Source organism: Panthera uncia, chromosome D1, assembly GCF_023721935.1.
Source record: "Panthera uncia isolate 11264 chromosome D1, Puncia_PCG_1.0, whole genome shotgun sequence".
In the NCBI taxonomy this organism is placed as follows: domain Eukaryota; kingdom Metazoa; phylum Chordata; class Mammalia; order Carnivora; family Felidae; genus Panthera; species Panthera uncia.
Genome location: NC_064808.1, coordinates 73,663,503 through 73,691,262, shown reverse-complemented (window position 1 = coordinate 73,691,262; position 27,760 = coordinate 73,663,503). Strand labels below are relative to the sequence as shown.

Sequence of the window (27,760 nt, the reverse complement as noted above, 5' to 3'; positions counted from 1 at the left end):
AAGCCCTTGGTGCTTATTTCTGAAGGACAGATCGCAAATACCTGGTATCCCAGACAGCTTTTCGGAGAAAAGAACACTGAACAGTAGTTGTAAGCCCTCTTTCACTGATCTAACCCTCTTGTAGAACTGAAGAAAAAAATTTCAACAAATCTAGATGAGAGCAGAAACTGCTTGGGTTGATGTGGATAACGAAAAAAACAGGAAAAAATAAAAATCACAGATAATCCCCAAAGCTCATCTCAACCATTACAATTCTCCTCCTTTAGTTATTTTATGGTTAATAAGATAGATAGAATGACACAGATCGGCAGAACAGCTAATGAGTTGTCAGTAATTACTTTATTGAGCATTGCAAGGTGCACAGCATTGTACATAGCTTGAAAATGTCCAATTGGCTTTTGTCACACCCTCCAGAAAGGCTTCCCTAATTTCCATGGTTTTGTGGGCTTTCTTCCTGTGCTCCAGGGGGCACGTTCCCTGCAGCACCAGCCATGATATGTTACAGGTTATCCACTGTACCGTGTATTCTCCTCCACTAGATTCCTGAACTCCTCCAAGATGGGATCCGTGTATCGCTGATCTCTACAACTCTGCAACCTCGATGTTCAAAAATGCATGTTTGACAGATGAACGGCTGACTGAATGGCGAGTGCTTCATTCTAGTTCCTTCTCCCAACTCGCTAGTCTGCATTGAGGTGGAAGTGCTGATGGTGAGTGAGAAGCCAACACTCAAAAGGCACAATGGAAAACAGGAGTGTCCAAAGGCGTGGCTGATCCACAGACTAGAAAATTAGCTCCATAAATGAGGAAGAGTTGGCTGACCTCTCGTGGGCCTGAGAACATAACAGAGCCACAGAAAAGTCTTCAAGCCAGAGACAGGGTTCATCGATCTGGATTCACACCTCAAATTCTCATCTCAAAGCCCAAAGTAGCTTGGTTGGCAAGGTCAGCAGTCCAACCACCTGCTAGAGCCAGCTCCGGTAAACGAGAGGCACAGCCAACCCTCGCGGTCCAGAGTGGAGGGTCTCGGCCACCTAACCTTAAGGATATATTTTGCTTTATTATTCATTCCCAGATTTCACAAAAGGCCACACAAGAATAAATAAATAAGACACTAAACAACTACAGATGAGAAAGAAGCCATTTCCAAATGGCTCTTAAGAAGCAGTTTGGATGCCCTGTTTCTTGCATGGTGCCAAGAGGCTCAAGCTGCCACAGATGCCCCCTTTGGGCCTTGTCGGTATGCAAATATATACTGTGAGGGAATACAGATTCTGCGGGAGGCAGTAAGCATGAGGTTGTGCATGGACGGCTAATCATTTCATCACATAGGCTGAATCCCATTGATGAGCCAGGGCCTAGGCTCTGTTTGATGGATGACGGAGAAAGCCCTGCCAATGGTCCAAGGAGGCAGCTGAGTAGTAACACACACGCACACATCATCTGACACCCCAGGTGTGGCAGGACAGGTACAAAAGACCTTGGCTCCTGGTCTCTCATCAGCTAGCAAAGAAACTAAGGCAAACCTGGCCCCTCCCTGTGCCTGGGTTTCTTCATCAGTTCGGGGTTTGGCCAGACCATCTCTCTTGCTGCTTCGTAGATTCCCTTCCCTTCTGCCAGCAGGATTCTTGACCCCTTAGTACCAAGGCAAACCCTCACCCCTTACTACCAAGGCGTGCACCTCCACGCCGCTGAAATGAAGGGAAGCCCAACTACAGATGTTCACATTCACGAACAGAAATGTTGGTAAACTACTGCTCAAGATTCTTGGATAAATCTAGCGCATATCCCCCTATCATGGACTAGTCCGGTGTTCGTAATCCCCAACATTGTACCGCCAACTGGTCAGGAGAGCTATGCTTCTACTGGGTGCAATTCAATTATTTTTCAGCAAAATGTAAGTCACTACACTCACATTTCTTGTCTACTGACCAGCTGCAGATAGCTAGCCCATTATTCTCTCCTTGTTGCCTTTCTGGATCCCAGGTGTTTGCAACTAACTTTCAGATGAATGGTACCCTGCACTGCCAAGATCAGCATTTTACACTTGGCCTCTTTCTACCTCACGGCAACTCTTTAGAACGTTCAGAAAAATCCAGATGATTCCAGCTCAGCTGTGGAAGGCAGAGCAAAGTTTGGAAGATACTGCTTTCTCTTTCAGGGCATGATTTAAAATGACAAGTGCTTGATTAAAAAAAAAAAAAAATAGGGATTAGCTCTCAAACCAAACTTGCATTAATGGGAGACTTTTCTAGCCTCAAACACACTAAAAAATTATTTCCTAAGACATAGTGATTCTTATTCAAGTTTATATGTATATAAACTTAGATATATACGGATATGGAATTATAGCTAGAATAGTTTTTCTTTTGTGGCTCTTTTATATACACTTAAACCAAAACAATCATTTAAGGACAGAGGTCTGAGTGCTTTATGGTAATGGGGTACTTGCCTGATATATAACAAAGCCTGATCTAGAATATTAAGGAATGCAGATTTTCATATTAGCTTAACATGTCAGTCTTTGGGCCCATTCTTGTCAGCCAGAAATTTAATCTACACCAAGTTAATCCAAGCTTGGCTAAGGATGTTCTCAGACCTGCGGCACCTACTCAGAGCAGGGCTCCGACCCTTGCATTCTCTTCTTTACACCTGAGAGGACTGTACTACACTGTTCAAAGGGCGAAAAAATTTTGCCCTTACATTCAAACTCTGTTATGCCACATTTAACATAACACGCTTATCGTTACCTAAAAGAAAAATGCAGCAAAATTCATCTTTGGAAGAAAAAAAAAAAAAAAACACAACCTTACGGGTCCTTGGAAGCCATGGAAAGCTAAGGGATAGAGCAAATTCTTTTTATCCCTAAAAAAGTGATTTCAGCAGGGGACCATGTCTGCACATTCCCGAGGTCAGCCGAGTTGGAGAGAAAGAGAAGCAAATGAAAACGAAATCACTCCACATCATCTCTAGCGGTTTGCCCTCAAGTCTCAAAGAACAGAAACAAGATTCCTTTCTCCTTTGCTTCAAAACTCTTTGGATTCAAGTTGCCTTCTAATTCTTCCCTCCTCTGTAATTCTTAGTTATCACAAATGAACACCAGAGAATCTCAAGTGGTCCACCCATAGCAGAGTGAATAAAGATTCTAATGCTTTGGAAGTCTGCCCACACCACACAGATGTCCTACACATAATCCCAGCCTCAACCTTTCCCTTAGGTCAAGTCTAAATTATACCATCTTCCTTTGCAAAAACATGCAAATACCCCTACCAACGCTCAAAATAGAGTGGTAATTGACAGTGAACAGAAACCCATTGCAAAGACAAAATATTCCAGCTTTCTCTACTTTAAAAAAAAAAAAAAATCAAATTCACCGTAACTGGACATGACTGGTTTTTTTTTTGAGTTCTAGAACTCCCCAGAATTGTCAAAAGTAACCTTATAGCCAATCCTCTTGCAGATACTAAAAAAAACCTGAAACAGGCCACCCATAGTACCAAAAGCGGCGTCAAAGAGCAAAGAGATAGTGCCACCGAGGCCCACTGCAATGTCCCTGCACACAATCGGAACCGCGCCTATGGTGTGCACAGGGAAAGTGGCCACATCCACAAGGACTCGGACGGGAATGCCCAGAACGCGGCAAACGGCCTTGAGCAGGCAACAAAGGATCCGCAGAACGGCCCTGATGATTTTGACCATGACTTTGAGTACCTTCCAGGGAATGCTGGCCAGCTCTTCCCCAATGGCCAAGAAGTAGGAGATGGTGGCCGAACCCAGGCGGTAAAGGCAACTTTCTATGCCATTAATCACTTGCTTGGTAACAAACCACAGGAGGCACATAATGTTCTTCAGGATCCCCACTGCAAGATAATAAAGTAACTGGAAAAGCTTGATGACGGGGGTCACGAGCAGGCCCATCAACTTGCCCCAAAAGCTACTCCTCTCCTCAGAGGCCTCTGGGGGCAGCAGAGCAGATCTCTCGCTCTTTGCGCTAGAGCGGGCACTAGCGCCCTCTTCCGATCGCACCGCTCGCTCTTCGTCCTGGACCTGGTTAACCACTTCCAGGATTTTTTTCATTCTCTCCGTGTCTTGCTCGGTTTCGCCGCAGTTGTCCCGAAACAGCTGAGGGTTAAACGGAAGCAGTTTCTCCAATTCTTTCACCATCACGTCCTCTATGACGTCACCGTCCCGGGTGTGCTTGACAAAGCCCATGGCCCAGCCGCTGCCAGGGACGGCACAACAGGCTGCCAGCCAAACAAACGCAGGGACGGTCACTTTGCCATGAACTCTGCGGTCTGAGGGCACAGCGCCCGTGAGGATATACAGGTCTTCCCCACCGCCACACTGAGGGCCCAGGGCGCGGTCCATTAGGCTGTTGAGATTCATGTACCACCGCTCCCGGAAGGACGGGGTCATCGGAGCTGCATTTGTGAGAGCGAACGTGGCCACGTGGAAATCACTGCCAAGGGAGAACGGGAACAGCTGTCCTCTTTGGTAATCAGAATCCACGTAATCTGTGCTCAGGGCCTGCTTGCTCCCCAGGTTGTTCACGGAGGCGATGGCATCAGTCTCATCAGTCCCCTCCTCCAGGTTGCTGGCGGGATCGTCAATCTGAAAGAAGAGAGCAAGGACTGAGATGCGTGCTGTTCACAGCGGCGACGGTGCGCTCGAACCCTTCCGCCAAGGCTCTGGAGTCCCTACGGCACGAACCCTCCTCGCGCTGGGGTTCGGGAGCGCTTGGTCCTCTGGTGCGCACACACTTCATCCTAATATCCCATGACACTGGTGTTTCAAAGTGGCTTCTAACTAGACTGTTTCCTGTTTTCTGTCCTGCGTACACTCCACCTGGGTAGAACTGCTCTGTGATAACACCTTCTCACACGCACGCTTGCGCACGTGCGTCCCCCCCCCCCCACCACACACACACATTGGGTATTACATTATGAAGTCACTTTACCATACCGTTTATAAAACATTAAATCCCAGGGTCTTATGATAGTCTGCTAGCTGACCTCCACTGACAGAAATCCCCATTATGATTCCTATGTCTTGTCTTAAAACCATTGTTTTAACCTATGACAAAACTCTTCTGATCCCAAGGTGACGAGTGTTTTAATGTCATCTGTTACAGCATCATCTGAAACTCTATCGAGTAAAGGCAGCAAAACGGCTTCCCAGCAACTCCATGCTTGCTTAACTCTGCAGAACAATCAAGTATGTCTTGGGAGGCTCCACTTTCTGAAGGAATGTCAGTGTGTATGGAATTAAAATACCTAACTCAGGTATGGAAAACCGTACTAGAAATAGTAAGAGTATTTGATTGAGGAAGTCTAATATATTCTTTGACGCGCTGTCATGCAAAGGGCAGATGTATTTTTCCACACTCTCTGCAGACATAGTTTAATGATCTGGTTATTGCCATGATTGTAAATTTCTGACAACACTGCTCGCTGAAGACAAAAATACGCCTATGATGTAAGAGGTGATTTCAGATTACATTTCTGGGTGACACTTGTCCTTTTGCACGCACCACTTCATCTTACTCTTTGGTTTCCCAGTGGAACCTGTGGATGGAGGAGCAGGTACAAAGCTCTCTCTGTAATCCACCTCCCAGCTGACCTGGTCCCCCTGGGCCACCCACGTCATTTGATATAGTTCCTGTGTTTAGTGGAAAATTTTTTTCCTGATCACATGTTAAGAGGTTTTAGAAAAATGAACTCTCCCCCTCCACCAGCATTCTGCCCCATAAATAATCTTATAATAAATTCCTTTTTCAAATTTAGTGCAAGGAAAAAAACAATTGTTTCTCTCAATGAGTTGGCCTTTATGCCAGACAGTAAAAGCTCTTAAAACCCATGGGATTTGTGTGTGTGTGTGTGTGTGTGTGTGTGTGTGTGTGTGTGTGTGTTGGAATTAAATGACAGGAGAGTTTCAATTTTCTTGCCAACATGCATGTAAGAAAAATAGACTGACAGAAAATTGCAGAGGAGCACCGGAGGGGAAATATTCATCCATTCAGTAATATTTAATAAGCGTATATTATGTGGGACCAGTACTATAGAAGGAAGTGTTAGGACTGGTAACAAAAACCACCACCACGGCCATCAACACTTAATGAGCCCTACATGGCACAAGTCAAAGAACTTTACATGTATTACATCAGTGAGTGGCTATGCTAAGTATTCACTCATTTAAACTTACAAAAAAACTAGGTACCATGATCACCTTTTGACAGATGAAGAAACTGAGGCACATCAAGATTAAGAAGCTTACTCAAGGCCACACCGTGAGTGGTGGCATTACCATGTGAATGCAGAAAGTCCAGCCTCATGGCTGGTGTCCTTGATCACTGCCTTATTTGCCTCGAAACAGGCCTTCACATTAAGAAATTCACCATCTACTTAGGAAAACAAGACATAGGTGCAAAGTGAAATAGGAAACCAAGAGAAAAACAACAGTGCGGTGCAGTTTATGTTAAATGCCGAATACATGCTATGAAGAAAAAGAGCAGACCAATTTGAAAGGAAGGAAGGGCACAATGAATGCAGTCAACGATGACTTCTTCCTGAAGAAGGCAGAAGCTGAGGTGGTATTAGGAGGATGTGCCAGACTTGGATAAATTCAGAGAAACAGAAAGGTCAGCAAGGCTTAACAAGACTTCTACACCAAGGCGTCGGGGCAGAGACCAGCAGCTGGCGAAAATCGGATTCTGACTAAGGAAAAATGAAAGGATGATTGGAAACGGTGGCAGGAAGCAGATTATAAATGGTCTGATATACAGATAACTCATCACAGGATAATTATCACTACCACCTAGTGAATGCTCACTGCATACCAGGCACCATGGAAAGCTCCATACAAAGCATCTTTTAAATTTTTTTTAAAATCCTTATTGGGGCGCCTGGGTGGCTCAGTCGGTTAAGCGTCCGACTTCAGCCAGGTCACGATCTCACGGTCCGTGAGTTCGAGCCCCGCGTCAGGCTCTGGGCTGATGGCTCGGAGCCTGGAGCCTGTTTCCGATTCTGTGTCTCCCTCTCTCTCTGCCCCTCCCCCGTTCATGCTCTGTCTCTCTCTGTCCCAAAAATAAATAAAAAACGTTGAAAAAAAAATTTAAAAAAAAAAATAATAAATAAAATCCTTATTTATTTTTGAGAGAGAGACAGTGTGTGAGCAGGGAAAGAACAGAGAGAGAGAGAGAGAGAGAGAGAGAGAGAGAGAAAATATGCAAAGCAGGCTCCAGGCTCCGAGCTGTCAGCACAGAGCCTGACGTGGGACCCGAACTCACGAACTGTGAGATCATGACCTGAGCCAAAGTGGGACGCTCAACCCACTGAGCCACCCAGGGGCCCAGTACGAAGCATCTTTTTTAATTCTGATAGGATCCCCATTACCTCGGATGTGGCCAAAATTGTAAAGCAGGTTTGCCAACGACTACACTTTGGAAAGCACTGAGCTGCTGCGTTGACTCCTCATATAACCCTCCCAGCTAGGTGTTATCATCATCTTCGTTTTACTCACAGGAACACGAAAAGTTAAGCAGCAGGTACAAGGTCATCCAATATGTAAGTGGCAGGGCCAAGGCTTACACCCAGCTTCTCAGACTCCAAAACCCCAGCTCCGCGCCAGCAGCAGTCCATGCCTCTGGGTAAGGAAGGGAACAGGAGAGCCACAGGGCGGCCGTGCTGGAGGACAGGCAGAGGACAAGAGACAACTGGGAAACACAGATGGAGCCGCAGGAGAATCAGTCATCTAGTGTCACATCAAGAGTCAAGGAAGGAGAAAGCTTTGGCTACAGAAGATCAACAGTGTGGCACCTGCCAGAGGGGAAATGGAAGGATGGGGACGAAAATCAAGGCCTTCGATGATTCCAGAATCCTTAGTGAGACTTCAAAGGGTGATGTCCACAGAGGACTGGGAAAGGAAGACAGGTGGGGGAGGTGACTGGACAGAGCAAGAGCGGACTGCAGACCACTTGTTTGAGAAGCTTCAGGTAAAGGCAGGGGACGAGCAGGCCCTTTGCTGAGGAGCAGGTCACGGAGATAAGCAAAGATGGTCTTCCGGCCCCCACATACCACCGAGGGAAAGGGGCATTGGGAGGGTGGGACTGCTCAAGTCTCTGTGCAAGGGAGCACTTGGGGGCTCAAAGGCATCTATCTCAGGGGCACAGTGTCACTGAGCAGAGCCCGGTCCCTGAGGGTTTCTGGGCTGCGAGGTCCATGCAAACATCAGGGACATGAGTCACCTGGTACAGATTTGCCACAGGGGAGTCTGTCACTGAGTGAGGAAGAAGAGCTATTTGTCGACAGTGACAACGGTCCGCAGGAGGAGAACACAAACATGGAGGCTCGGCAGCCATACTCTGCCCCCATCCTTCCCCCTTCCTCTTGTTCTCTCTTCTCAACTCCTCTAAGGTTGCAATCATACCAAGTTCACAAGCACCTTCTCTGCAACAGTTCAGAGGCCTGGCAGGTACAGGGGAGTTCCCTTAACCCCCTTCCCAGCAGCAAGCCTGCACAAGGGTTTTGACGAGACACAGGGTCCCACAGGGCCAGAAGACAGGAGGTCAGTGAGGGTCCCGGTCAAGACCTCCAAGACCAGTCAGGGGGCTGTGCCATGGGGCAAGAGAGTGGCTGCAGCCCTGAGAGTGTGCACAGGGTCCCGGAATGTCCCAGAAGCACAGCGGCACGGAGGCTTTGCAAGAGGGCTGGAATGCCCAGGTGAGGAGGATGGGAATGTGGGAGAAGCTCATCACTAGTCACCAAGATTAGTTTTAAAGAGCACACACAATGGATCCAACAGAAGAAGATACTGGGATTGGGGAGGGGGCGGTGTCTACATATGCAGGAGAACAGGCTCTTGGGCATTTGTTTCATATATTTTTACAGACTGTAAGGCGCACGAACACTGGCATCATCTCTCTTCAAGTTTATTTATTTTGAGAGAGAGGGAGAGAGAAACTAGGGGAGGGACCGAGGGAGAGGGAGAGAGAGAATCTCAAGCAGACTCCACGCCATCAGCACAGAGCCTGATGCGGGGCTCCATCCCACGAACCATTATATCATGACCTGAGTCGGATGCTCAATCAACTGAGTAGCCCAGGTGCCCCCAGGACCATCTCTTGTACTTCATCTGCATAAAGCATAATGAAGACTCTGCGTATTTTAGGTTCTTGGTGGGTGTTGCTTATTAGTATTCTGGTGGTGAGGACACCAATGCCACAGGGGGATGGGACAGCAAAGGGAATGGTACTGGGAGCACATGGAGAAGAGTCAGCCGGGGGTGAAGGGACCTCTCCTGAGAACATGGCGGGAAGGGGAGGGGACATGGGGAATTGGTATGGGTCAGTTCTCTGCCGTAAGTGGGGACATGGAGGCAGAGCATCAGGAGGGCAGGGAAGGTCTGCCAGCCTCTGGTGGTCACCGTGCCAGGGAATTCATGAGAGAGGGCAGGAAAGACGCTGGAAAGAAGGGAAGGCTCCATGGAAGCCAACCAGGATGGGGACAGACCAGCTGTGCTTAGGCCAGAGTTACAGTTTTTGTACTGCTTTTGTGCACAGCCGTGACCCACAGGTCAGGGACAGGTGCAGAGAAAGAACTGGTGGGACTGAAGTGGGGCGGCCTTGGCACTGCAAACAGAATTGAAGCACCTCAGAGTCCAGGTGGGCAGGGACGGAGGGCGGCAGGTGGCAGCCACTGGCACTGCTGATGGAGAGACTCGAGTGGGTGCGAGCGCAGGTGACGAGCAAGACGGGCTCAGGGGACGTGGACCGGGGAGGCTGGGGAGTGGCAGCCAGGTGTGGCTGAGGGGGACGGGACACAAGTGGATGGTCGATTTAGGCAAGCAGAGACAAATTGGGGGGACAGCTGGCAGGCACGGAAACTGTGTTTCTTCATCTGTCCATCCCACTATACTGAAGGGTCCGAGACAGTGCCCGATCACCTCTGTGCTCCTGCAGCCAGCACAACGGCCCTTTGTCATCGGGGAGTGACTGACAGTTGTTGCAAGAGTGACCTCATTTGACCTCTGCAACAATCTTCTGATGCACATCATCTCTTGCAATTTGCAGATGAGAAAGAGAGGCTCCAGAGAGGTCAGCTCGTCCTCTGGTTCTGCTCCACGATCCGCCGCATGGAAAAGGTGGTCATCTAGAAGGATCATCAAAACGGTTCTGGAACTTTGTGATGATTCGGAAAGGGGTGGTGTTTCCTCCCCCTGGAGAATCTTAGCCCAAGGCTAGATAAGCTCTCGGCTGGGCTGATTCGGATAAGATCCTGTGATCAGGAGAGACCCCCCGTGAGCGCCTACCTACTCTGTGGGGACAAACAGGCTGTTCTTTTGGGAGCTGTTTTATTTTCAACAAGACTTAAGTGATTGAATGAGCAGAACAGCTGGTATTCCGATTTTGCTTTTGCGCTGAACTATGATACACACACACATACACATACACACACAGGGACATTAAAAAGATGCTATCATCCCGCTGCCCACCACGAAGTGGGTAAGAGGGCCCCCTCCTTACAAGGAACATGAGTGCAGCTGACAGCGGTGACATCGGATGATCTTATCAGACCTGGAGCTGGATGCGCAAACAGGGCCTCCGCACAGTCACGCACATCAGAATGAACTAGATCTGAGGCCTTGGGTGAAGTCTGAGACAATGTACTTGCCATGGAAAATATGCAGCTCGAGGAAAGAGCTGCCTTTCAGAAAAGTAGCAGGAGGCTGGTGAAGCCTCCATAGCAAATGAGGGGCGTTTGAGGAAGGACAAACCGTAAGACCTTTCAGCTCTCAGGAAGGGAATAAACAGTTCCGGCCCACCCATTTAAGAAGAAAAAAAAAAAAATCCTCCCTATTTGGCATCCAAAATATTCTCTATCCCCTTGGGAACAGAAACAGCTTTAGAAGACCTACTAGGATTTTTTTCTTTTTTCTTTTTTTTTCTTTTTCTTTTGAAAGAGAAACACAGGGCTTTTCATTTCCTGACCAGCCCTTTTGCACTCAGGCAGGCCTTGGGGTGCCCTCCGCCTTCCTCCCTGTGAATCACCCTTCCTCTGGGCCCCCAGGGCCGCTCACACACCTTCCTGCCTGGGGAGGAGCAGGCCTTCCAGCTCTCCTGGTGCTGTGCACACAGTAGGTGTTCAGCCCGTGTCCAGGGTGTGGAGGTACAAAGATAAGCTGCGTGAAGGGTTCTCTCCCCCCGAGTCAGAAGATGATGGAAAAGAAAGAATCAAAGGATGTCCCACTTCCATTTCAACCTTTTCTTGAAAATTTAAAAAAATGGAAAGAAACGGGGGGATTAAAAAATGCACCAACCCTAAACTGGCAATACACGGCTGGGCCAGCAAAGGATGCCTGAGGGGAGGCCCATGGGTGGCCTCAGGGACAGACAAGCTCCCGTGGGACTCCTCTGGCTCCTCCTTCTCATGCCCAACTCCAACTTTCAAACTCCTGCTGGGAGTCTACAGAAGTGCCCGAGTCCTTTAAGACCTTTCCAGAACTGCAGTACCTTCTCAGGTTACATCATCCCTGGTCTTCTTTGGTTTCCTTCCTCATTACTCACCGCAGCCTGTTTTCCACTCTGTTCTCTGCTTTCTTTTCCAGAGCAATTATTCTTAGCACTTGACCGTGGGGTACGGAATTCCAAGAAGTCTGTTAAGTTGAGACATTTCTTCCATTTCTAACTTTTTCCACCTTCCGAGTTCAAACAAGATTAGAGGTTCTTGGGTCTGGCTGCCTGTCAGAATCACCTGGAAGTTTTACATAAAATATGTCCAGGCCTCGCCCCAGACCAATTAAATGAGAATTCTGGAGTAGCAAGAGGGCTGGGCATCTAAGATGTTTTTAAAGTTCTCCAGATGATTCTAAATTGAGAACCCGCTGGGCTAGATCTTTATCAGATTCTCATTCATCATATGGGTCCCTGGTGGCATTCACTCCTGCCCAGATAGCCACTACAAGAAATGAGTGCTGTCTCCTTAAATCAGTAGTTTTCAGAATTTAGTTTGTGTTAGAAGCACCTTGGTCCCTGTTAAAAATGCAGAATCTTGTGTTTCACACCAGAGGTATATTCAGCAGGACTGGAGTGGGGTTCAGAAGTGCATTTTTAACCACGACCCCAGGTGATGCTGATGCAGGGGGTCCATGAACCCCACACCAAAAAACAAATGTTTAAGTCACCCTTGGGTAGTGCCTAGCTGGGCTTAAAGATTCACATAAGGGGCGCCTGGGTGGCTCAGTCGGTTAAGCGGCCCACTTCCGCTCAGGTCATGATCTCGCAGTCTGTGAGTTCGAGCCCCATGTCAGATTCTGTGCTGACAGCTCAGAGTCTGGAGCCTGCTTGGGTTTCTGTGTCTCCCTCTCTCTCTGCCCCTCCCCCCCGCTCGTGCTCTGTCTCTCTTGTTCTCAAAAATAAATAAAACATTAAAAAAAATTAAAATAAAAAAAGATCCACATGATCCTTGCGATTTGTGAGAGTATTATTCACAAATTGCAAGAGCTGTGATGACAATACCAAGGGAGAGAATAAAGTATTATAGGGCCATTTAAATCCTCCACCTGTTGGAGCAGTGAATATTCTGATCATCAAACTGTGTAAACATGGATTTCCTACCTTATCCATCCACAGAATAAGAAGTCCTTTTTTGCTACTTATACTCTTTTGAGCAGATCTCACTATTCTAACATCTTCAATAGTATCCTATATTGCCTGGTTAAATGGCAAACAGGTATATTCAGAAGGCCTCCCCAACCCCTCCAATCTCTTCTCTCAAATCTTCCCTTTCATTCAGCCAAAACAGGCCAATCCGTTCCCAACAACATCAGTTATATGGATGTATCGTGAGTGTTTCCCTGCTTCCCGCTGTATGGGCACCCATGACTTCAGTGGTGGGGGTGCCTCACCACTCCTCTCTGCTGCTTGAACTCCTCCTGGGCGCTCAGGCCCAGCCCCAGCCCCACAGCCCCCATGCCGGGGGTGTCTTTTGGCCTCCCAGATCCTTTCTCCACTCCTCTCTGCCCTGCTCTGTGCCCCAGGAGGCTGGCTCACATCATCTGAGCTCTCATGCCCTCTGGCTTCTGCCTGGAGCAGCCAACGGAAGGGTGGGAAGAGAGAGACCAGAGTATTTATTCCTTGGCTCCTCCTGCACCTGGCTGCTGCAGCTGTGGCTCTGGCTGAGTTTCTGGGCAGTCATGGCTCTCACCAGGCTCCTGCCTGACCCCACGGGCTTGGGATGGTAACAGGTCCCTGCAATGGCTAGGCCCCAGGTGCTTTACCCTGTCTTGCTGACTCCCTTAGTTCTCTGTAAATCGTTTCTTCATTCAATTCTGTCGGTTAAACTACTTTGAGAGTTCCATCTGTTTCCTGCCAGGACCCTGGGTTGAGACAGCCTCTGTGAGTGCTTTCCCAAGATCACAGCTCACCCAGTCCTGGGAGGATCAATTCCACCTCAGGGCCTCTGTGGCATGAATTACACATACAGTTGGTACACGGAACCAGTTCTGTTGAGTAGTGAAGGTCCCTCGAGTAATCTAATATGGCCGCCCAACCAGGCTCCCGCAACCACCAGGTATATCAGCCCTCGTCAACATGCCACAGTCAACTTCTGTTTCTAAATTAACTGAGTATTTCAGATACTATCTCTAAAAACAGCATTTCTGACCACGTGACCTCCCCTTCCCCACCCCCTTGCCAGTCACAACCAAGGGATGGCCAATCTGGCCAGCAACCAATCAGATGGCTCTCTTAGGTTTTTAATCCAACATAATCCAAGAAACTCAGAGACAGACAACAATTAGAGTATGGAGGCTGCTACATGCAGTTTAGAGGTGGTAGTCAGGCTGACCCATGGGAAAGCAGGAAAACTAGTTAAAAGAGGAGAGTAGGATAAAGACCCTAAAGTCTGTGGGACCATTTGGTTTCTAGAAGTTTCTGAGCTCTGGTTCCTTTGAGGCCTGTGTGTACCTCCGTTGCTATGTCTGTGAATCTACCAGTCATCTGTTACAACAGCCCTACCCTTCACCTGAATAAGCTTGGGTAAGTTTATGATTCATGTACCAACTAGCCCGAAGCATCAGGAGAACCCAGAAAGCCCCCTGTGGGAATTGGGGCAAGAACCTTACAGACATGGAACTTCCCAGACACCTGGATTAAATCTCAGGAACAAAGGAAAGAGACAAGGCTGTCCTGGTTCCAGAAGTCTCGGAACAGACCAGAGGGGGCACCCCACAGACCAGAGAGAAGGAACTTCTACTAAATTCTTCAAGAAAGAATGCATCAATGGGCTAAGTAACATGGAAGACAGCATAGGAGCCACAGAAAAGGCTGAGACCAGTCATAAGAAAGGTAGCACTGGAGCAGGAGTTGGATTTTTGGTTTTTGTTTTTGGCCAGCTCGTATTTTATTAGAGAAATCCAGGATTACAAAGGACTTTAGAGTTGACCTTTGGACGCTTCTTTTTACCGAAGTGGGTACAACACTGACAAAGCCCCAGTTTTGTTGGTTTTATTGCATCTGCTGCTTGGCCCGACCTATCTTCCTCTCCCATTTGGCCACCTTAGGAGTCTGACCTCTCACTTTCCCATCACAGGCCAGGAAGCCATTTCAGAAATAATACTGGGGGGTGCCTGGGTGGCTCAGTCGGTTAAGCGTCCGACTTCAGCTCAGGTCACGATCTCGCGGTCCGTGAGTTCGAGCCCCGCGTCGGGCTCTGGGCTGATGGCTCAGAGCCTGAAGCCTGCTTCCGATTCTGTGTCTCCCTCTCTCTCTGCCTCTCCCCCGTTCATGCTCTGTCTCTCTCTGTCTCAAAAAAAAAAAAAAAAAAAAAAAAAAAAAACGTTAAAAAAAATTAAAAAAAAAAAAAGAAAAGAAATAATACTGGGTCAAACCTAGGAGTATGGTCAGCCTCATCCCGGTTGTCTCCAAGGCAGGCATGGTCTGGGAAGCAAAGGTGACTTGTTCATTCAACATGCTTAACGTATATGTAGTGAGGGCTTGGACACGATGCAGAGTGACCTTTGTACACACTGTCACACTGAATCTTCGTCACTCCCCCATGGAATTGGGACAATTAGCCCTGTGCCACAGACAGGGACTGAACTTGAACTCCCTGAGATTCGGTAACATTTCCAAGGTCACACAGCTGATAAATGACAGAGCTGGGACACGGCCCAATTTTGTCTCCCGCTAAGACCCATTTTCTGAACCACTCTGTATGTTCGCTCAGTCTTTGCCCTTTCAGGGCTAACAGTCTACTGGGAGAGAATTAAGCTGGGGTCACGATCTGCCTTCCTACCTTAAGTAACAAGTTATCTGCGGAAAGGGGCTGGGGCTTGTTCCATGACCACGTCTTAGATTCCTAGATCGTGGCTTAGTACTGGTAATTGAATAAATGGTTTTGGCGTGGAAGAGAATGACAACACTAATCAAAGAGTCAATCAGGAGCTGGGTACCTGACTACTCATACTCTGCAGTGCTAAAATTCTAGACCCGCTGATCAGGAATGAGTAAGCGAATGAGCAGATAAGAAACGGCGTGGGCTTGTTTCAATCACCGAAAACCCCTGTAATTCCATGCCTACCTCTTAAACCCCAACTCGCTGCCAGAGAACAAATGTGTGATAAACTCTTGTCTCTGTCTGACTGGCTGTGACCACATTTATTACGTACAAGAAGAGAGGAAAAACTCAAGCACTGGCCTGTGGCAAGAACAGGGGAGCAGAATGGTACCTAATACTGAGAGCAGCAAAAGCAACAGTAATGGGCCTGGTCAGTGAGCCACTCAGGCATGGAACTGAGGCTGAGATATCACCACTGTCAACCAATTTCAGAGTCACCCTCCTCAGAAAACCGGGAAAGGCTCAAAGCCTGTCTCCACGCAAGATTACGGCTATAAGAGGGGCTCAGTTGGGCGTCCATCTTCAGCCCAGGTCATGGGCTTGAGGTTCATGAGTTCGAGCCCCACATTGAACTCTCTGCTGTCAGCACAGAACCTGCTTCAGATCCTCTGTCTCCCTCTCTCTCTGCCCTTCACCTCCGCCCCCCAAAAAACAAATTTTAGAAAAAAAGAAAAGAGATTACAGCTATAAAAAATAGCGTTTCTCCAAAGCCAACTGGCAAAATCCACCCTTCATTTTAAAGATCGCTAGGGACTTCACAGCCCTCGGACCTTCCCCACGGTGTCATAACTCTCGCTGTCAGGAAATGGCTTATTTGCATCCAACCTAAACCTTCCTCAAACTATTAAATCTTATCCTTGTGTTTAAAGCACAAAAGAGACAGCATGTGCTTCTCAACGCTGTGTAATAAATATGATTTGAGGCTAGTAAATCTGCTCTCGGGCAAGATCATTTCCATGTGTTGGACCTTTCCTCCTGGGTTTTATGAACATCGCTCTTCTTCGAGTTCCTCTCGATGTGAGACGACACGGCAGCACGGCTGAGTGACAGAACACCAGGTTAGACATGAGGAGAGCTGTCAGCTCTGTCACCTCCTTGCCTTGTGACTTTGGGCAGGCCAGCAAGTCTCCTCTAAGAGGAGAAGGATCACCGCTGCTCAGGAGCACAGGAAGGGAGAAGAAAGTAAGATTATTTCAGGCTGTCCGTGAGTTACCTGGATACCGACTTGAAAGAAATAGACTTTGCATGTGGAGGCCCCAGGCCTTCTATTTCTAAATGCAATAAATTATTTTTGTGTATGTGCAAATTCACTCATCCAGAGCCCCTCCACTCTCCCACTCCATGGGTATGATGGTTGTTTGAGGGGCGTGCTAGAGTCCAAAAGGGCCCTGAACCTTGTTGACTAGAATAAAGAGTAGGAGTGCCTCCATGCGTCTCTATGTGTAACAGAAATCTCTGGAATGTTAGCACACACACACGCAAATTGTAAAGATTAGTTCGTTATCTGCGTGAAATGAGACCCTTTTCCTTATATACTTCTAGAATGTTCGAAAAATATTTTTACCATAAGCATATGTTATGTTTATAATCCTAAAAACCCTTAACATGACAAACAGGGGCCCTCACCACACACAGCTGAGATGTATCTCGGGCTGCCGGGCTATAATAGGAATAGGACGACCCGCCCAGCGTTCGAATTTCACTGTTGCTGTTCAATCCATATTCACGAAGCGCTCAGCATTCAGCGACACTCCTTAATTACCGCCCAAGTGCTGGCATTGGGCTAGACCATGGGGCTGGCAAACTATAGCCTGTGAGCCAAATCCAGCCCACCACCAGTTTTCATAAATAAAGTTCCCTTGGAACACAGCCGTGCTCGTTCATGTATGTATTGTCTGTGCCTGTCTCTGTGCTCTAACAGCCCAGCTGAATCAGTGCATCAGAGACTACACGGCGAACAAAGCCTGAAGTATTTACTATTTGGCCATTTATAGCAACGGTTTGCCGGTCCCTGCGTTAGAGGGCGAGGATTTGACATCAACAACAGCCCTGTACCCTGCCCTCACAGACCTTAGAGTCTAGCTGGGTGGCGCTCAGTTAGTTCCACAAATAACTGTGCAACTGTAACACGCTAGCAAAGAAAGGTATGTTTGGTACTGCTAGAGAGTATTCTGGGCAGCTGACCTGTTTGGGAATATCCCGGAAGACGAAAAACAAAACCAAAACAGCGGGTACGGAGGCCCTATGATGGGCGTGAAAAAACAGCAGCACCACACCCCACAGAAGTAAGCCAAAGTGGCTAGAAGCAAAGGCCTGGCAATGTGTGTGACACCAGATAAGGCCGGGCGGGGAACGGGAGCCACGCGTGCAGGACTCCGGAGACCACGATAAGGCCTTATCTTTATCTGAGGAGAAACGGGGAGCCTTGGAGAGTTTCCGCTGAGGCTGTTGGAGGCACGATGGGATTAATGATCTGAGAGTATTTCTCTGGCTTCTGAGTGCAGTAAATTCAGAGATGTGGGTAGAAAGGGTTAACCAATGGGGAAGCTGCTTTGCAGAGCCCTAGAGGAAGGTGAGCAGACTTGGGCCTCCAAAGTACGGAAGGCAGGGGTCACAGGAGCGAGGTCTGTCCGGCTGAGGTGCAAGAGCAAGGTCACCAACCACACCAAACGGTGCGCTTGGCCATGAAGGAGGCCTCTGTCGTCATGGGTGCCACGGCTCCAGATACAGTGGAGATGCTCCAGAACAAGTAAAGGCGTACTATGGTTCACAAACCCGGCTTTCCCTTCCCCGGCTTCCGTGCATCTGGAGACCACAGTGGATGCCCAGTCTTTCAGAAACGTCAACAGTGGCCATTTCCTTACATGGCCCAGTTCTATCATGCATCCTGGCCGATCCACTCAAAAAGCTGATGTGATATGGGTTGGCTTCTTCCCTCAGTTACGACTGTTATGACAAGGGGACTTCCGGAAACCAATGCTGCCATCGCCCAGACACAGCGGGAAGGCTCGTTGGCCAAGCTGCGTTAAAACCAGGTTACCTAGGACGTAAGGGCAAAGGTGAGAACTTGCACAGGGGAAGGACTCCAGTTTACCAACAGTCCTGAAGGCAAAAAAGGAATTTCTGTACTTTTAAAGAGGTGGGGTGTGCTGAGTTGGAGCAAAGTCCCTCTTCTGGTCCCAAAGCAGGGTGTAATACATTACTGGGCTATGCAGTTTCAGAACGTGCTGGGCTCAGCCTGGCTTTCCTTCTCTGCGGAGCCAGGTTGGGTGCACCGGAGGGATTCTCGCACTCGCTAGGACCGACGGATGGATGAGCAGGTTCTCTCTCTCTGTTCCAGAGGTGGGGCTCTGGAGGGTGTAGTTTGCTTGCACCTTTTCCCTCAGGCAACTGGCACCTGGTCAGGAGCCGGGCTGTCAGGCTCATGCGTGGCACCCAGCCCACCTCCAGCAGCCAACAGCTCCACGCCCCGACAAGACCCAAGACCCCGCCCTTATCCTGGCCATGCTCACCCAGACTCGGGACGATCCTTGTGGCTTGAAGGAGTTTTTAGGTGATCCACTGAGGAATCACCTTATAGAGAATGTCTGCTTGCATAACGGCCATAGGAATGCCCAGGATGGATTAGAACGGAGCAAGACTGCAAAAGGAGGCAACAGCGCCCTCAGCCCAATGAGGTACTTACAGATCCTCGGACCTGCCGTGGCTGCAGGCACAAGGGTGCTCCTGGAGGCTGCGGGCACTGATGTTCATTGGCACATGGCAGTGGGGCTGGGAACATGCTCTGTTGTATAAAATCCTGATTGGGGGGGGGGGGCACCTGGGTGGCTCAGTCAGTTAAGCTTTAAGCTCAGTTAAGCTCAGGTCGTGAGCTCGAGATTCGTGAGTTTGAGCCCTGCATCGGGCTCTGTGCTGTTAGCGCAGCACCTGCTTTGGATCCTCAGATTAAGTGAGATTACATGTGAAAACACACCTAGAAAAGTGCCCTGTGTGATAAAGTACTCAGAGTTAGAGGCCCCCACCTGAAGCTCTGCTCAACACCCAAAGGCATCTCACCCTTAGGACATCTAACACACCAGCTCCTCCCTTAGTATCCTCACCTTATTCACAGGCACCTCCATTCTTCCAGTTGTTCTGGCCAAAGTCCTGGGGGTTATCTGTGACTCCTCCCTTTCTCTTGCTCTTGGCTCTTCCTTTAAAATATACTCTGAGCTAGAAAGAATGCCAGCCCCGGTGGTCCAAGCCACCACCATCTCTTGCCAGATTATTGAAACCACCTAGCTAGTCTCTCTGCTCTGCCTTTGAACCCTTACGGTCTGTTCTCAATGCAGCAGCCAAAATGACCCTATGCAAATGTAAGTCAGAGCACGTCCAAAATCCTCCGCTCAAAGTGGGCACCATGGTATCCCATCTCATCCCATCTCACTAAGAAACCAAAGGCAGGTTTCGTACAAATAGCCCAGAAGGCCCGAAGTGATCTGCCATCCCCCACACCACCTCTCTGACCTCATCTCCTGCTACTCTCCTCATTTCTCCTTCTCTCGACACATTGGCCTCTTTCTCACACGTGAGGAACACTCTTGCCTCAGGGCCTTTGTACTTACTGTTCTCTGCCTGGAACATCCTTTCCCCAGATACCCGCATGACTGGCTTTGTCACTTCCTTCAGGTGTGTATACAAAGTCACCTCCACAGCGATGTCTCCCCTGAAAGCCCTTTAAAAACTTCACCTTTTCCCGGATAGGTCAAATCCTCCCGCCTTGCTTTATTTTTCTTCGCCCTTTCACTATTTAACATGCCCTGTCTTTTATTTATTTATTTTATAATCACCTGTGCTCTCCAGTAGATATTAAGCTCCATGAGAGACGGTATTTTTGTCTGTTTGATTCACTGCTCTATTCCCAGGGCCTAGAACAGTGCCTCACACATAGCAGATGCTCGAATAAATATTTGTCGATTTAGTGAATTAAGTGACAAAGGGCCCAGGGCTTTGTTAAAGCATTAGGTGTTCCTGCCAATTGAAAATCAATCAAAACTCAAGACCGATCATCCCTAAAATTAAGGTACAAGTCAACTGGAACATGTAATTTAACTTATATTTTCAACTACTATGTCCGCCATCTGTTTACTCTCCAAAATGAAATGTACCATATTTTTCCTTTTGACTGAAAGTATAGAATGTCCTCAGCCTGACCTCTTTTGATTGAGCCACACTTCTGTCCGGCACTGGGTCAATAGAAGCATGGCTGGAATACTAATGGCGCTTCTATTTTTGGTTCGCCCCATGAGTCGTTTCTTTTTTACTTTTCCTTCCTTTCAGTGGCCAGATATATCAGCAGGCAGCAGATCATTGCTGCCATCAGATGTCATGTTCTACAGAATCAAAAGGGTACGTGGCCACCCAGGAGACACGATCTACACCTTGAAGGGGAAAACGTTCTTGAACTAACAGTGATTCCAAGAGCACGGCCAGATCACCAGAAGCAAAACCACTGGCAAATGGGAGGATTTCTTTTCTCATATTCTCACTTGTACTTTAAAAGTTTCACTGACAGTTAAAAGGAAGAGATATTTGAAACCCAAGGAATACAATCCTTAGTCAAGGAACGATCCATTGAATCACCAGGAGCTAATAATTGAGCTACTGACAGGCTGACACAGGGATTTTCAGAATGGTCCATTAGGAGCAAAGCCACAAAGCATCCGGAGACCTAGATGAATTCAGTAAAGGAACAGCCCCAGTCAGTCCATTTGGAATCTGGAGAGAAAATACAAACACTGGATTTGGGAGACGGTACAATAGAGTGGAAAGGGTAGTAAGAGCTTGGGAATCCGACAGCCATAAACTCTAATCCAGGCTCTGCATCTAGCGGCTTGTACACGGTAAGGGATCAATAAATGATAGCTCCTTTCTGACCTATTCAGATTTAAGTGTGAACACTTGATGAACGGTGTCCACTGGGCTGTTTGAGGACAGAATATCCCTGAAATGTTCCGCCAATGTAGGGCAAGTACCTTAACTTGCCCCTGAGGATGACCACAAATCAGACGGGAACACTGAATTCAAAGATGAAGAAAAACCCAGAAAAGGAAAAAAATGCAAGGCAAGGTAGCTTGTGTGACTCTGGCTTCTGCTATCTGCGCCCCGGTAAGGAAGACATCGCGAGTGACTGACTTGGGAAGCATCCCTCTGAGTAGGCGCTTCCCAGACTTCTCACCCGGGCTCAGCACAATAAATTGCAATGCGATTGCTCACTGTTTGTTTTGTGACAACACACCTCTTGGTTACTCAGGACAGGGAGGATCTCAGAGGCATGGGTTCAAGCCCCACACTGGGTGTAGAGCTTACTTAAGAAAATAATCTTAAAAACATAATAGGAGCACCTGGGTGGCTGTCAGTGAAGCATCTGACACTTAATTTCAGCTCAGGTCATGATCTCACAGTCGTGAGATTGAGCCCCACGACGGGCTCCACACTGGGCATGGAGCCTGCTTGGGATAGCCATCCTTCCACCCTTCCTTCCTCTCTCTTTCTTTCTCTCTCTCTCTCTCTCTCTCTCCCCCCTCCTTTTGCCCCTCCCCTGCTTGCACTCTCCCTCTCTCAAAAACAGTAATAAAAAAAGGGGGCGGGCTCAGTTGGCAGAGCATGTGATTCGATCTCAGGGTTGTGAGTTCAAGCCTCAGGTTGGGCACAGGGCTTACACAAATGAAGTTTTTCAATTAATAACACCCATTAGAGTAAGAACTTAATAAAGTATACACACTAATATTTACTAAGACCTTACCGTACTCTGGGTACCGTGCTACATGTCTGTGTGTGTTACCTTGTGCATTTGTCACAACCACTCTATGAAAAACACTATCATTGCCTTTAACGTACAGATCAGAAAAACAGGACTGGAAGAATTTAAGGTCCCATCGCTTATAAGTGGCAGAGCAGGGGTCTGAATTCAAGTCTCTTAACTAGAAAGTAGGTATCGGAATTGTCCTGTTTGCTGTTAGAAATGAAAGATCCAGTACTTAGATCAAGATTCTAAGTTGTGATGACTGTTCACATTTACTAAGATTTGAAATATGACCTTATCGGACGCTTTAGGAAAATGCTTGTGTAGTTCACCAGAACATACCCTTCACTCCAGAGCCACCGACATCTAAGCAACATTTATGTGGCCAAATATGTGCTCCCACTGGTCCTACAACCATTGGGAAAGAGAAATAGAGTAGAAATGAAGATCCCCATATAAAAGAGGAGGAGGAAAGCCCCATGACCATTAACGCAGTGGATTCACTGTGAGGTCAAAGAATCTCCACGACGTACCGAAAGAGCATTGAACTAAGAGCAAAGGGTCATGAGTTCAAATCCAAACTGTGTGACATTGGGCACATCAATTAACCTCCCTTCATCTCTCCAACAAAGACAATGACATCAGAGTATTTTTGTATGATTAAAAAAGTGTAAGCTGAATATAAAGCCAGATCCATTCAGTATTCATGTTTAAAAACTGGTAGGATCTTAAATGTCGGTCTCCAGCATGAATTGACAATGTGCTTGAAAGGCATCACCGATACCTTACCCAAAATTTCTTCCATTAAATGGCAAGGAATCGAGGGACTAAAAGGTGTGAGGCTCCTGGTACCATACCAGAAACCACTTCTCAAGTCTCTGGGGTCTTGACTGGAAGCCTTCCAAACCATCCTCATCAGGCTAATGGGATTTTCTCATCTCTTTTTTGCCTTTTCCCCTATTCTCAATTTAAACCACATTCCACATAAAACCTACAACAACTCTCTGTTTTCTCGGCTTCCTTTGAAAGTTCTCCTTCTGTGCCTCAGAAGATCCCATTTAAATTCTTCCAGTGTGGGCGGATATGGGGATCCTATATCCGACACCAAGGAGCTGTTGTCTAGACAAGAGATCCAAGTCATTTGCGTTCCAAAGGCCAGAGCAAGGACTAATGGGGTGGACTTAGAAGAGGGTTCCAGCTCTCCTTATGGACATGTTTGTATTAGCGGCTGCTGGCCAGCTATGGGGCAAGCCTCTGAAGCCGTACATGTCCCCCCAAGAAGGCTCAAGCAGAGCGTCTCCCTGACTGCTGCCTGATTGAGCCTAACAGTGAATTATTTTATTCAACACTTATTAAGACTGTCCGTGTCCCAGGCACTTAGGAACATAAGCAAGATGAATAAGGGTGCAGCATTCACTTCTCAAGGGCCACTGAGACAGACACATAAGTAGGCAATTCTAAAACAATGTGGGAAGTACAAAAAAGACAGAAATTATTGGAGCCCCGAGCAATGGACCACAATCAGGTGGACAATTCTTTCTGGAAGAGATGACACCGAGAAGTCTTAAAGGACGGAGGAGAGGAAGAAGTGAGGGGCAAGATGGGGGTAGTACAGAAAGGATTCTGGGCACAGGAAAGGAGCATGGGGTCCCTGGGTGCCTCAGTCATTTAAGCGTCTCTCTTTTTTTTTTTTTTTTTTTAATGTTTATTTATTTTTGAGAGAGAGACAGAGTGTGAGTGGGGTCGGGGCAGAGAGGGAGGGAGACACAGAATCCGAAGCAGGCTCCAGGCTCTGAACTGTCAGCACAGAGCCCATCGCGGGGCTCGAACGCACAAACTGTGAGCTGTGAACGCACAAACTGAGCTGTAGTCGGCGCTTAACCAACTGAACCACCCAGGCTCCCCTTAAGCGTCTGACTCTCGATTTCAGCTCAGGTCATGATCTCATGGTTCATGAGTTGGAGCCTCATGTCAGGCTCAGGCTCAGGGCAGACCCTGCTTGGGATTCTCTCTCTCTCTCTCTCTCTCTCTCTCTCTGCCCCTCCCCTGCTCATGCTCACGTACGCTCTCTCTCTCAAAAATGAATAAATTTAAAAATTAAAAAAATGAATAAATTTAAAAATTAAAAAAAAAGGAATGAGCAGAAGTGACAAACAGTACAGAAGCAGAAGTACAGACAGTACAGTTTTATGAGAGGCAGGCCAGGCGGCCGGATAATACTAGAACATAGAATGTGAGGGTGGGGAGGAGTGAGAACAAGGCTGGAGCCGGAGACAGGAGACAGGAGCCAGGGCACGGACGGCCTTGTAAAACTGCATCCTGCAGAATGAACTTTGTCCTGTAGGTGTAGGGCAGCCAACACCTTGAAGGTTTTAAGCACAAGAGTGCCCAAGTTTCTATGATCTTCAAGTTAGGAGCTTGTTTTTCCCATGGGAAACTGCAGGACAGCTATGAAAGGTGCTGAATTGGGCTTTGGGAGCCGTGGGGCCAGGGCCGCCCTGACTGACTCATTACCCAAGGCAAGCACCGCACTCCTTTGGCCTCCTGCCTCTCCCTCGCCAGTCTGCTCTTGGTAAAGCTGACCTCATAAAAAGGTGATGTGGGCACAGGGCAACTCAGCATTACCAAGTGCTCTGAAGCAGCCAGAGGCCCACAGCGAGCCCTGAGCATGGTTCTGCAGCCAGGACCCGGGCGGGGAGGCAGGCCTCCGGGAGCAGGCAGCAGTCAGGTCTGCCGCAGTGTGCCCCGAGTCCGCCTGCAGCTCCTCCTCCCTCCCTCCTTCCTTCCCTGCTTCCTCATACCCTCTGGCTCCTGGCCCACTTCACCGAGGCCGGGTGGGAAGGGGACCCAAGCCCATCTTGCAGAGGAAAACATCAGCCACTGCCACCGTTCTGAGCTCCCCCGCTGGGACCTCCGGCCTCCTGTACTGTTTCCAAACCACTGTTCATCTCAACGCTTCGAGATGCCATTTGGAACAATTTCCCCCCTCCTCTCCCATCCCCTTCCTCATTTCCTGCCCCGGGGGCTCCACCTCCTGGATGACTCAGTTCTGCCCACGAAACCTGCTCCTTTGTGACTCCTTCTGTAACTGCATAAATGGCTCTGCCTCACTACACCTTCCTTAATCACTCCTTCACACCCAACCTCTCCCTTCCATTATTCCCCTTTATTCTGAACACTTGAGCAGACTGGCACCTGCGTACTTGTACTAGTTTAGTAATCCCAACCCCTCCCCACGCACTAACCCCTGAAGCCGCCACTCTCACTCTTGATGTTCCTCCTCCTGTCTCTCTTCTGAACTCTGCCTCATCCTTCCAGGCACAGCACCAATGTCACCCTGACCCTAAGGCTTTCCCCTTTCACCCTGGAAACAGGTGAAATCTAGTAGGATTTTGTTTACCTTTATCGGTTTCGCTTATGTCCTAAAAACAGCTGGTACTTATATGCCAGGCATCTCTTAGGGAACTTTATATAGTAACTCATTTAATCCTCAACACCACCCCGTCATTAGCTCTAAAATAACCTGGCCAAGTTTACAGCTAGCTGAGAGGAGCTGATTCTCGAACCCACGCAGCCCAGCTCTCATCAGCTGATTCTTCACCTGCACACTAGGAAACCTTAGAGCTCAAGGGGTATCCTCTGTTCTGCTGGTGCCCTAAGAGCCTGGCACCCAGCAGGTGACTGATGACTAAATGTGCTCTGAATTGAACTGAAATTTGTTTAGCGTGCCTCCCTGTGTCCTCCTCGCCATGTATATGGTCTCCTTAAGCTGTCCACGAGACCCTCAAGGAGAAAGGACTAGATCATCTGTTTCTTGACAGGAGCACAATCGTGACGCATAATCATCTGGGGTATATGCAGAGGGCTCGAGGGGGTGCAGCTGAGGGCAAACTAAGTTTAGATCAATATATATCTTAGGTGTGTACAACTTAGAAAGGTTTTTTCCAATGCCTGATCTCATAGGTCCTGACATCATAGGCTATGGAATGGACACGGAGAGGAACGTAAGAAGACTGAGGTGCAAGAGTGCGTGAGACCCGGCCAAGCTCTCAGAGCTAGAAATATCTGAATGACATTTGCAGGGATTACAACCCAGGGCTCTGAATGAAGCACCTGAAAGCCAATCCGTTCGCCCATGTGGTTTTGGCCAGCTGTGACTATCAGGAATGAGTGGGTTGAGTGGGTAGCTCTGCTCCCAGCTGGGGGGGGGGGTGGTCTTGGTAGCTGGGGCAGGTGCAGGAGACAAGGTGGGAGGACGGTGAGAACTGACCAAAGGGGAGCCTGGCTGGGTGTGCAGGGAGGGGGATGGCTAGGCAGACGTGGGGCAGGATGTATTAAGGCAGTTCAGCAGGGCCTCTGGGAACCTTTTACAGTGTTCGGTCACCCTCACCCCACAGTACAGAACACTCATGACATGATTTCCACGTGGTCTGATAATGTAGCTAGGAAGAGTCAGGTAAAACTTGTCTGCCCTTCCCAATAGTTGGACAGTTTCCCTACGATTTGTAACTCCCCCATTGCATTTCTACAAATATGTGCCTTTATGGTCCTAACTCAACGCAACTTCAGACCGAATGTACTCGATGTCGTGTGCACAAGGGATTTTTAGGCCCAGGTGGCCTCTGCAAAAGAGAAGCTTTTCCATAGTAGAAAGGGCAGTGAACACCTGCCCCATCTTCCCGGCTAGGCAGACTTCCACAAGTCTCTTCACTCCCTGGGCCTTGATCTCCTCTTCTGCAAAATGGGCATGAAAATGCCCACCCACCTACCCAGGCCCAAAGAACTGTGGCAACGACCTGCGCCAAGGCCTGGGAGCTCCCAGCCGAGGCTTTCGGCTGATCCGAAATGGTCAGTCTCACGCTCCTCACTGGTCAGGAAATGAATGAGACACTGCAGATGTCTACCCCGAACTGTAGGGGAGAATCACTTCCCACTGGGGGCCTCGGGGTGGACGAGGGCGGCGGCGCGGCTTCTCCGGAGGCTCGCGGATCGCCAGGCTCTTGCTGTGGCTTAGGGGTGGGGGTGGGGGTGGGGTGCGGGGAGGAGGCTCGGAAACCCGGGGTTCCTGACCTAGCCGCGAAGACGCGGGGCCGCCCATCCCCGCCCGCGCGCTCGCCCTCGCAGCGGCTGCAAAGCGCCCTCGGGGGCCAGCCCCGCGCCCGGGCTCGGGCACAGCTCGCTCACCTGCGGCTCCACCAGCCAGCGGGGCTCCGCGCCACCAGCCGCGGGGCGCGCCGCGCGGAACGCCGAGTACACGGGGATGCGGTCCCGGCTGCTGTACAGGGTGGCGAAGCGCTCCGCGCCCGCGGAGCGCTGACAGATCTTCACGTGGGCCTCGGCCGCCAGCCCCGCTGGCGGGGTCCCGGCGTAGAAGAAGCGGTCACATTCGCCGAAGCCGGCTTCCTCCTCGCCCACCAGCCGGCCTTCCAGCAGCGCGGCCAGGGCGAGGAGGCTGCCCAGCGCGAGCCAGCGCGCGGGCCGCATGGCGGCCTCTGCGAGCGCGGCGGGGCCGAGCGGCGGCCGGCCGGGGGGCGCGCGGGCTCTGCGGGCCGGGCCGGAGGGGAAGTCGGGACCCGGGCGCGGC

General features: G+C 49.0%; 1 protein-coding gene across 2 annotated transcripts; it reads right to left on the bottom strand.

Annotated features, from left to right (window-relative positions):
• Window positions 1-320: 320 nt before the first annotated feature.
• ENDOD1 (endonuclease domain containing 1) lies at window positions 321-27,739 on the bottom strand. 2 transcript variants are annotated; one of them, XM_049620420.1, is made up of 3 exons: window positions 27,361-27,739; window positions 3,712-4,611; window positions 321-2,184 (listed from the first exon to the last, which is right to left on the bottom strand). In XM_049620420.1, the coding sequence occupies exons 1-3, from the start codon at window positions 27,658-27,660 to the stop codon at window positions 2,170-2,172; spliced, it is 1,215 nt and encodes a 404-aa protein (XP_049476377.1). In that variant the 5' UTR covers window positions 27,661-27,739; the 3' UTR covers window positions 321-2,169. The 2 variants fall into 2 exon arrangements, with proteins under 2 accessions (XP_049476377.1, XP_049476369.1); XM_049620412.1 differs by having other exon boundaries at window positions 321-4,611.
• Window positions 27,740-27,760: the final 21 nt, after the last annotated feature.

Excerpts from the sequence above, each read along its gene's own strand:
- ENDOD1 (XM_049620412.1), bottom strand. The coding sequence starts at position 27,660 with ATGCGGCCCGCGCGCTGGCTCGCGCTGGGCAGCCTCCTCGCCCTGGCC. Across the intron at positions 4,612-27,360 it reads GCTGGCTGGTGGAGCCGCAG|ATTGACGATCCCGCCAGCAA; the intron begins GTGAGCGAGCTG and ends CTCTTCTTTCAG.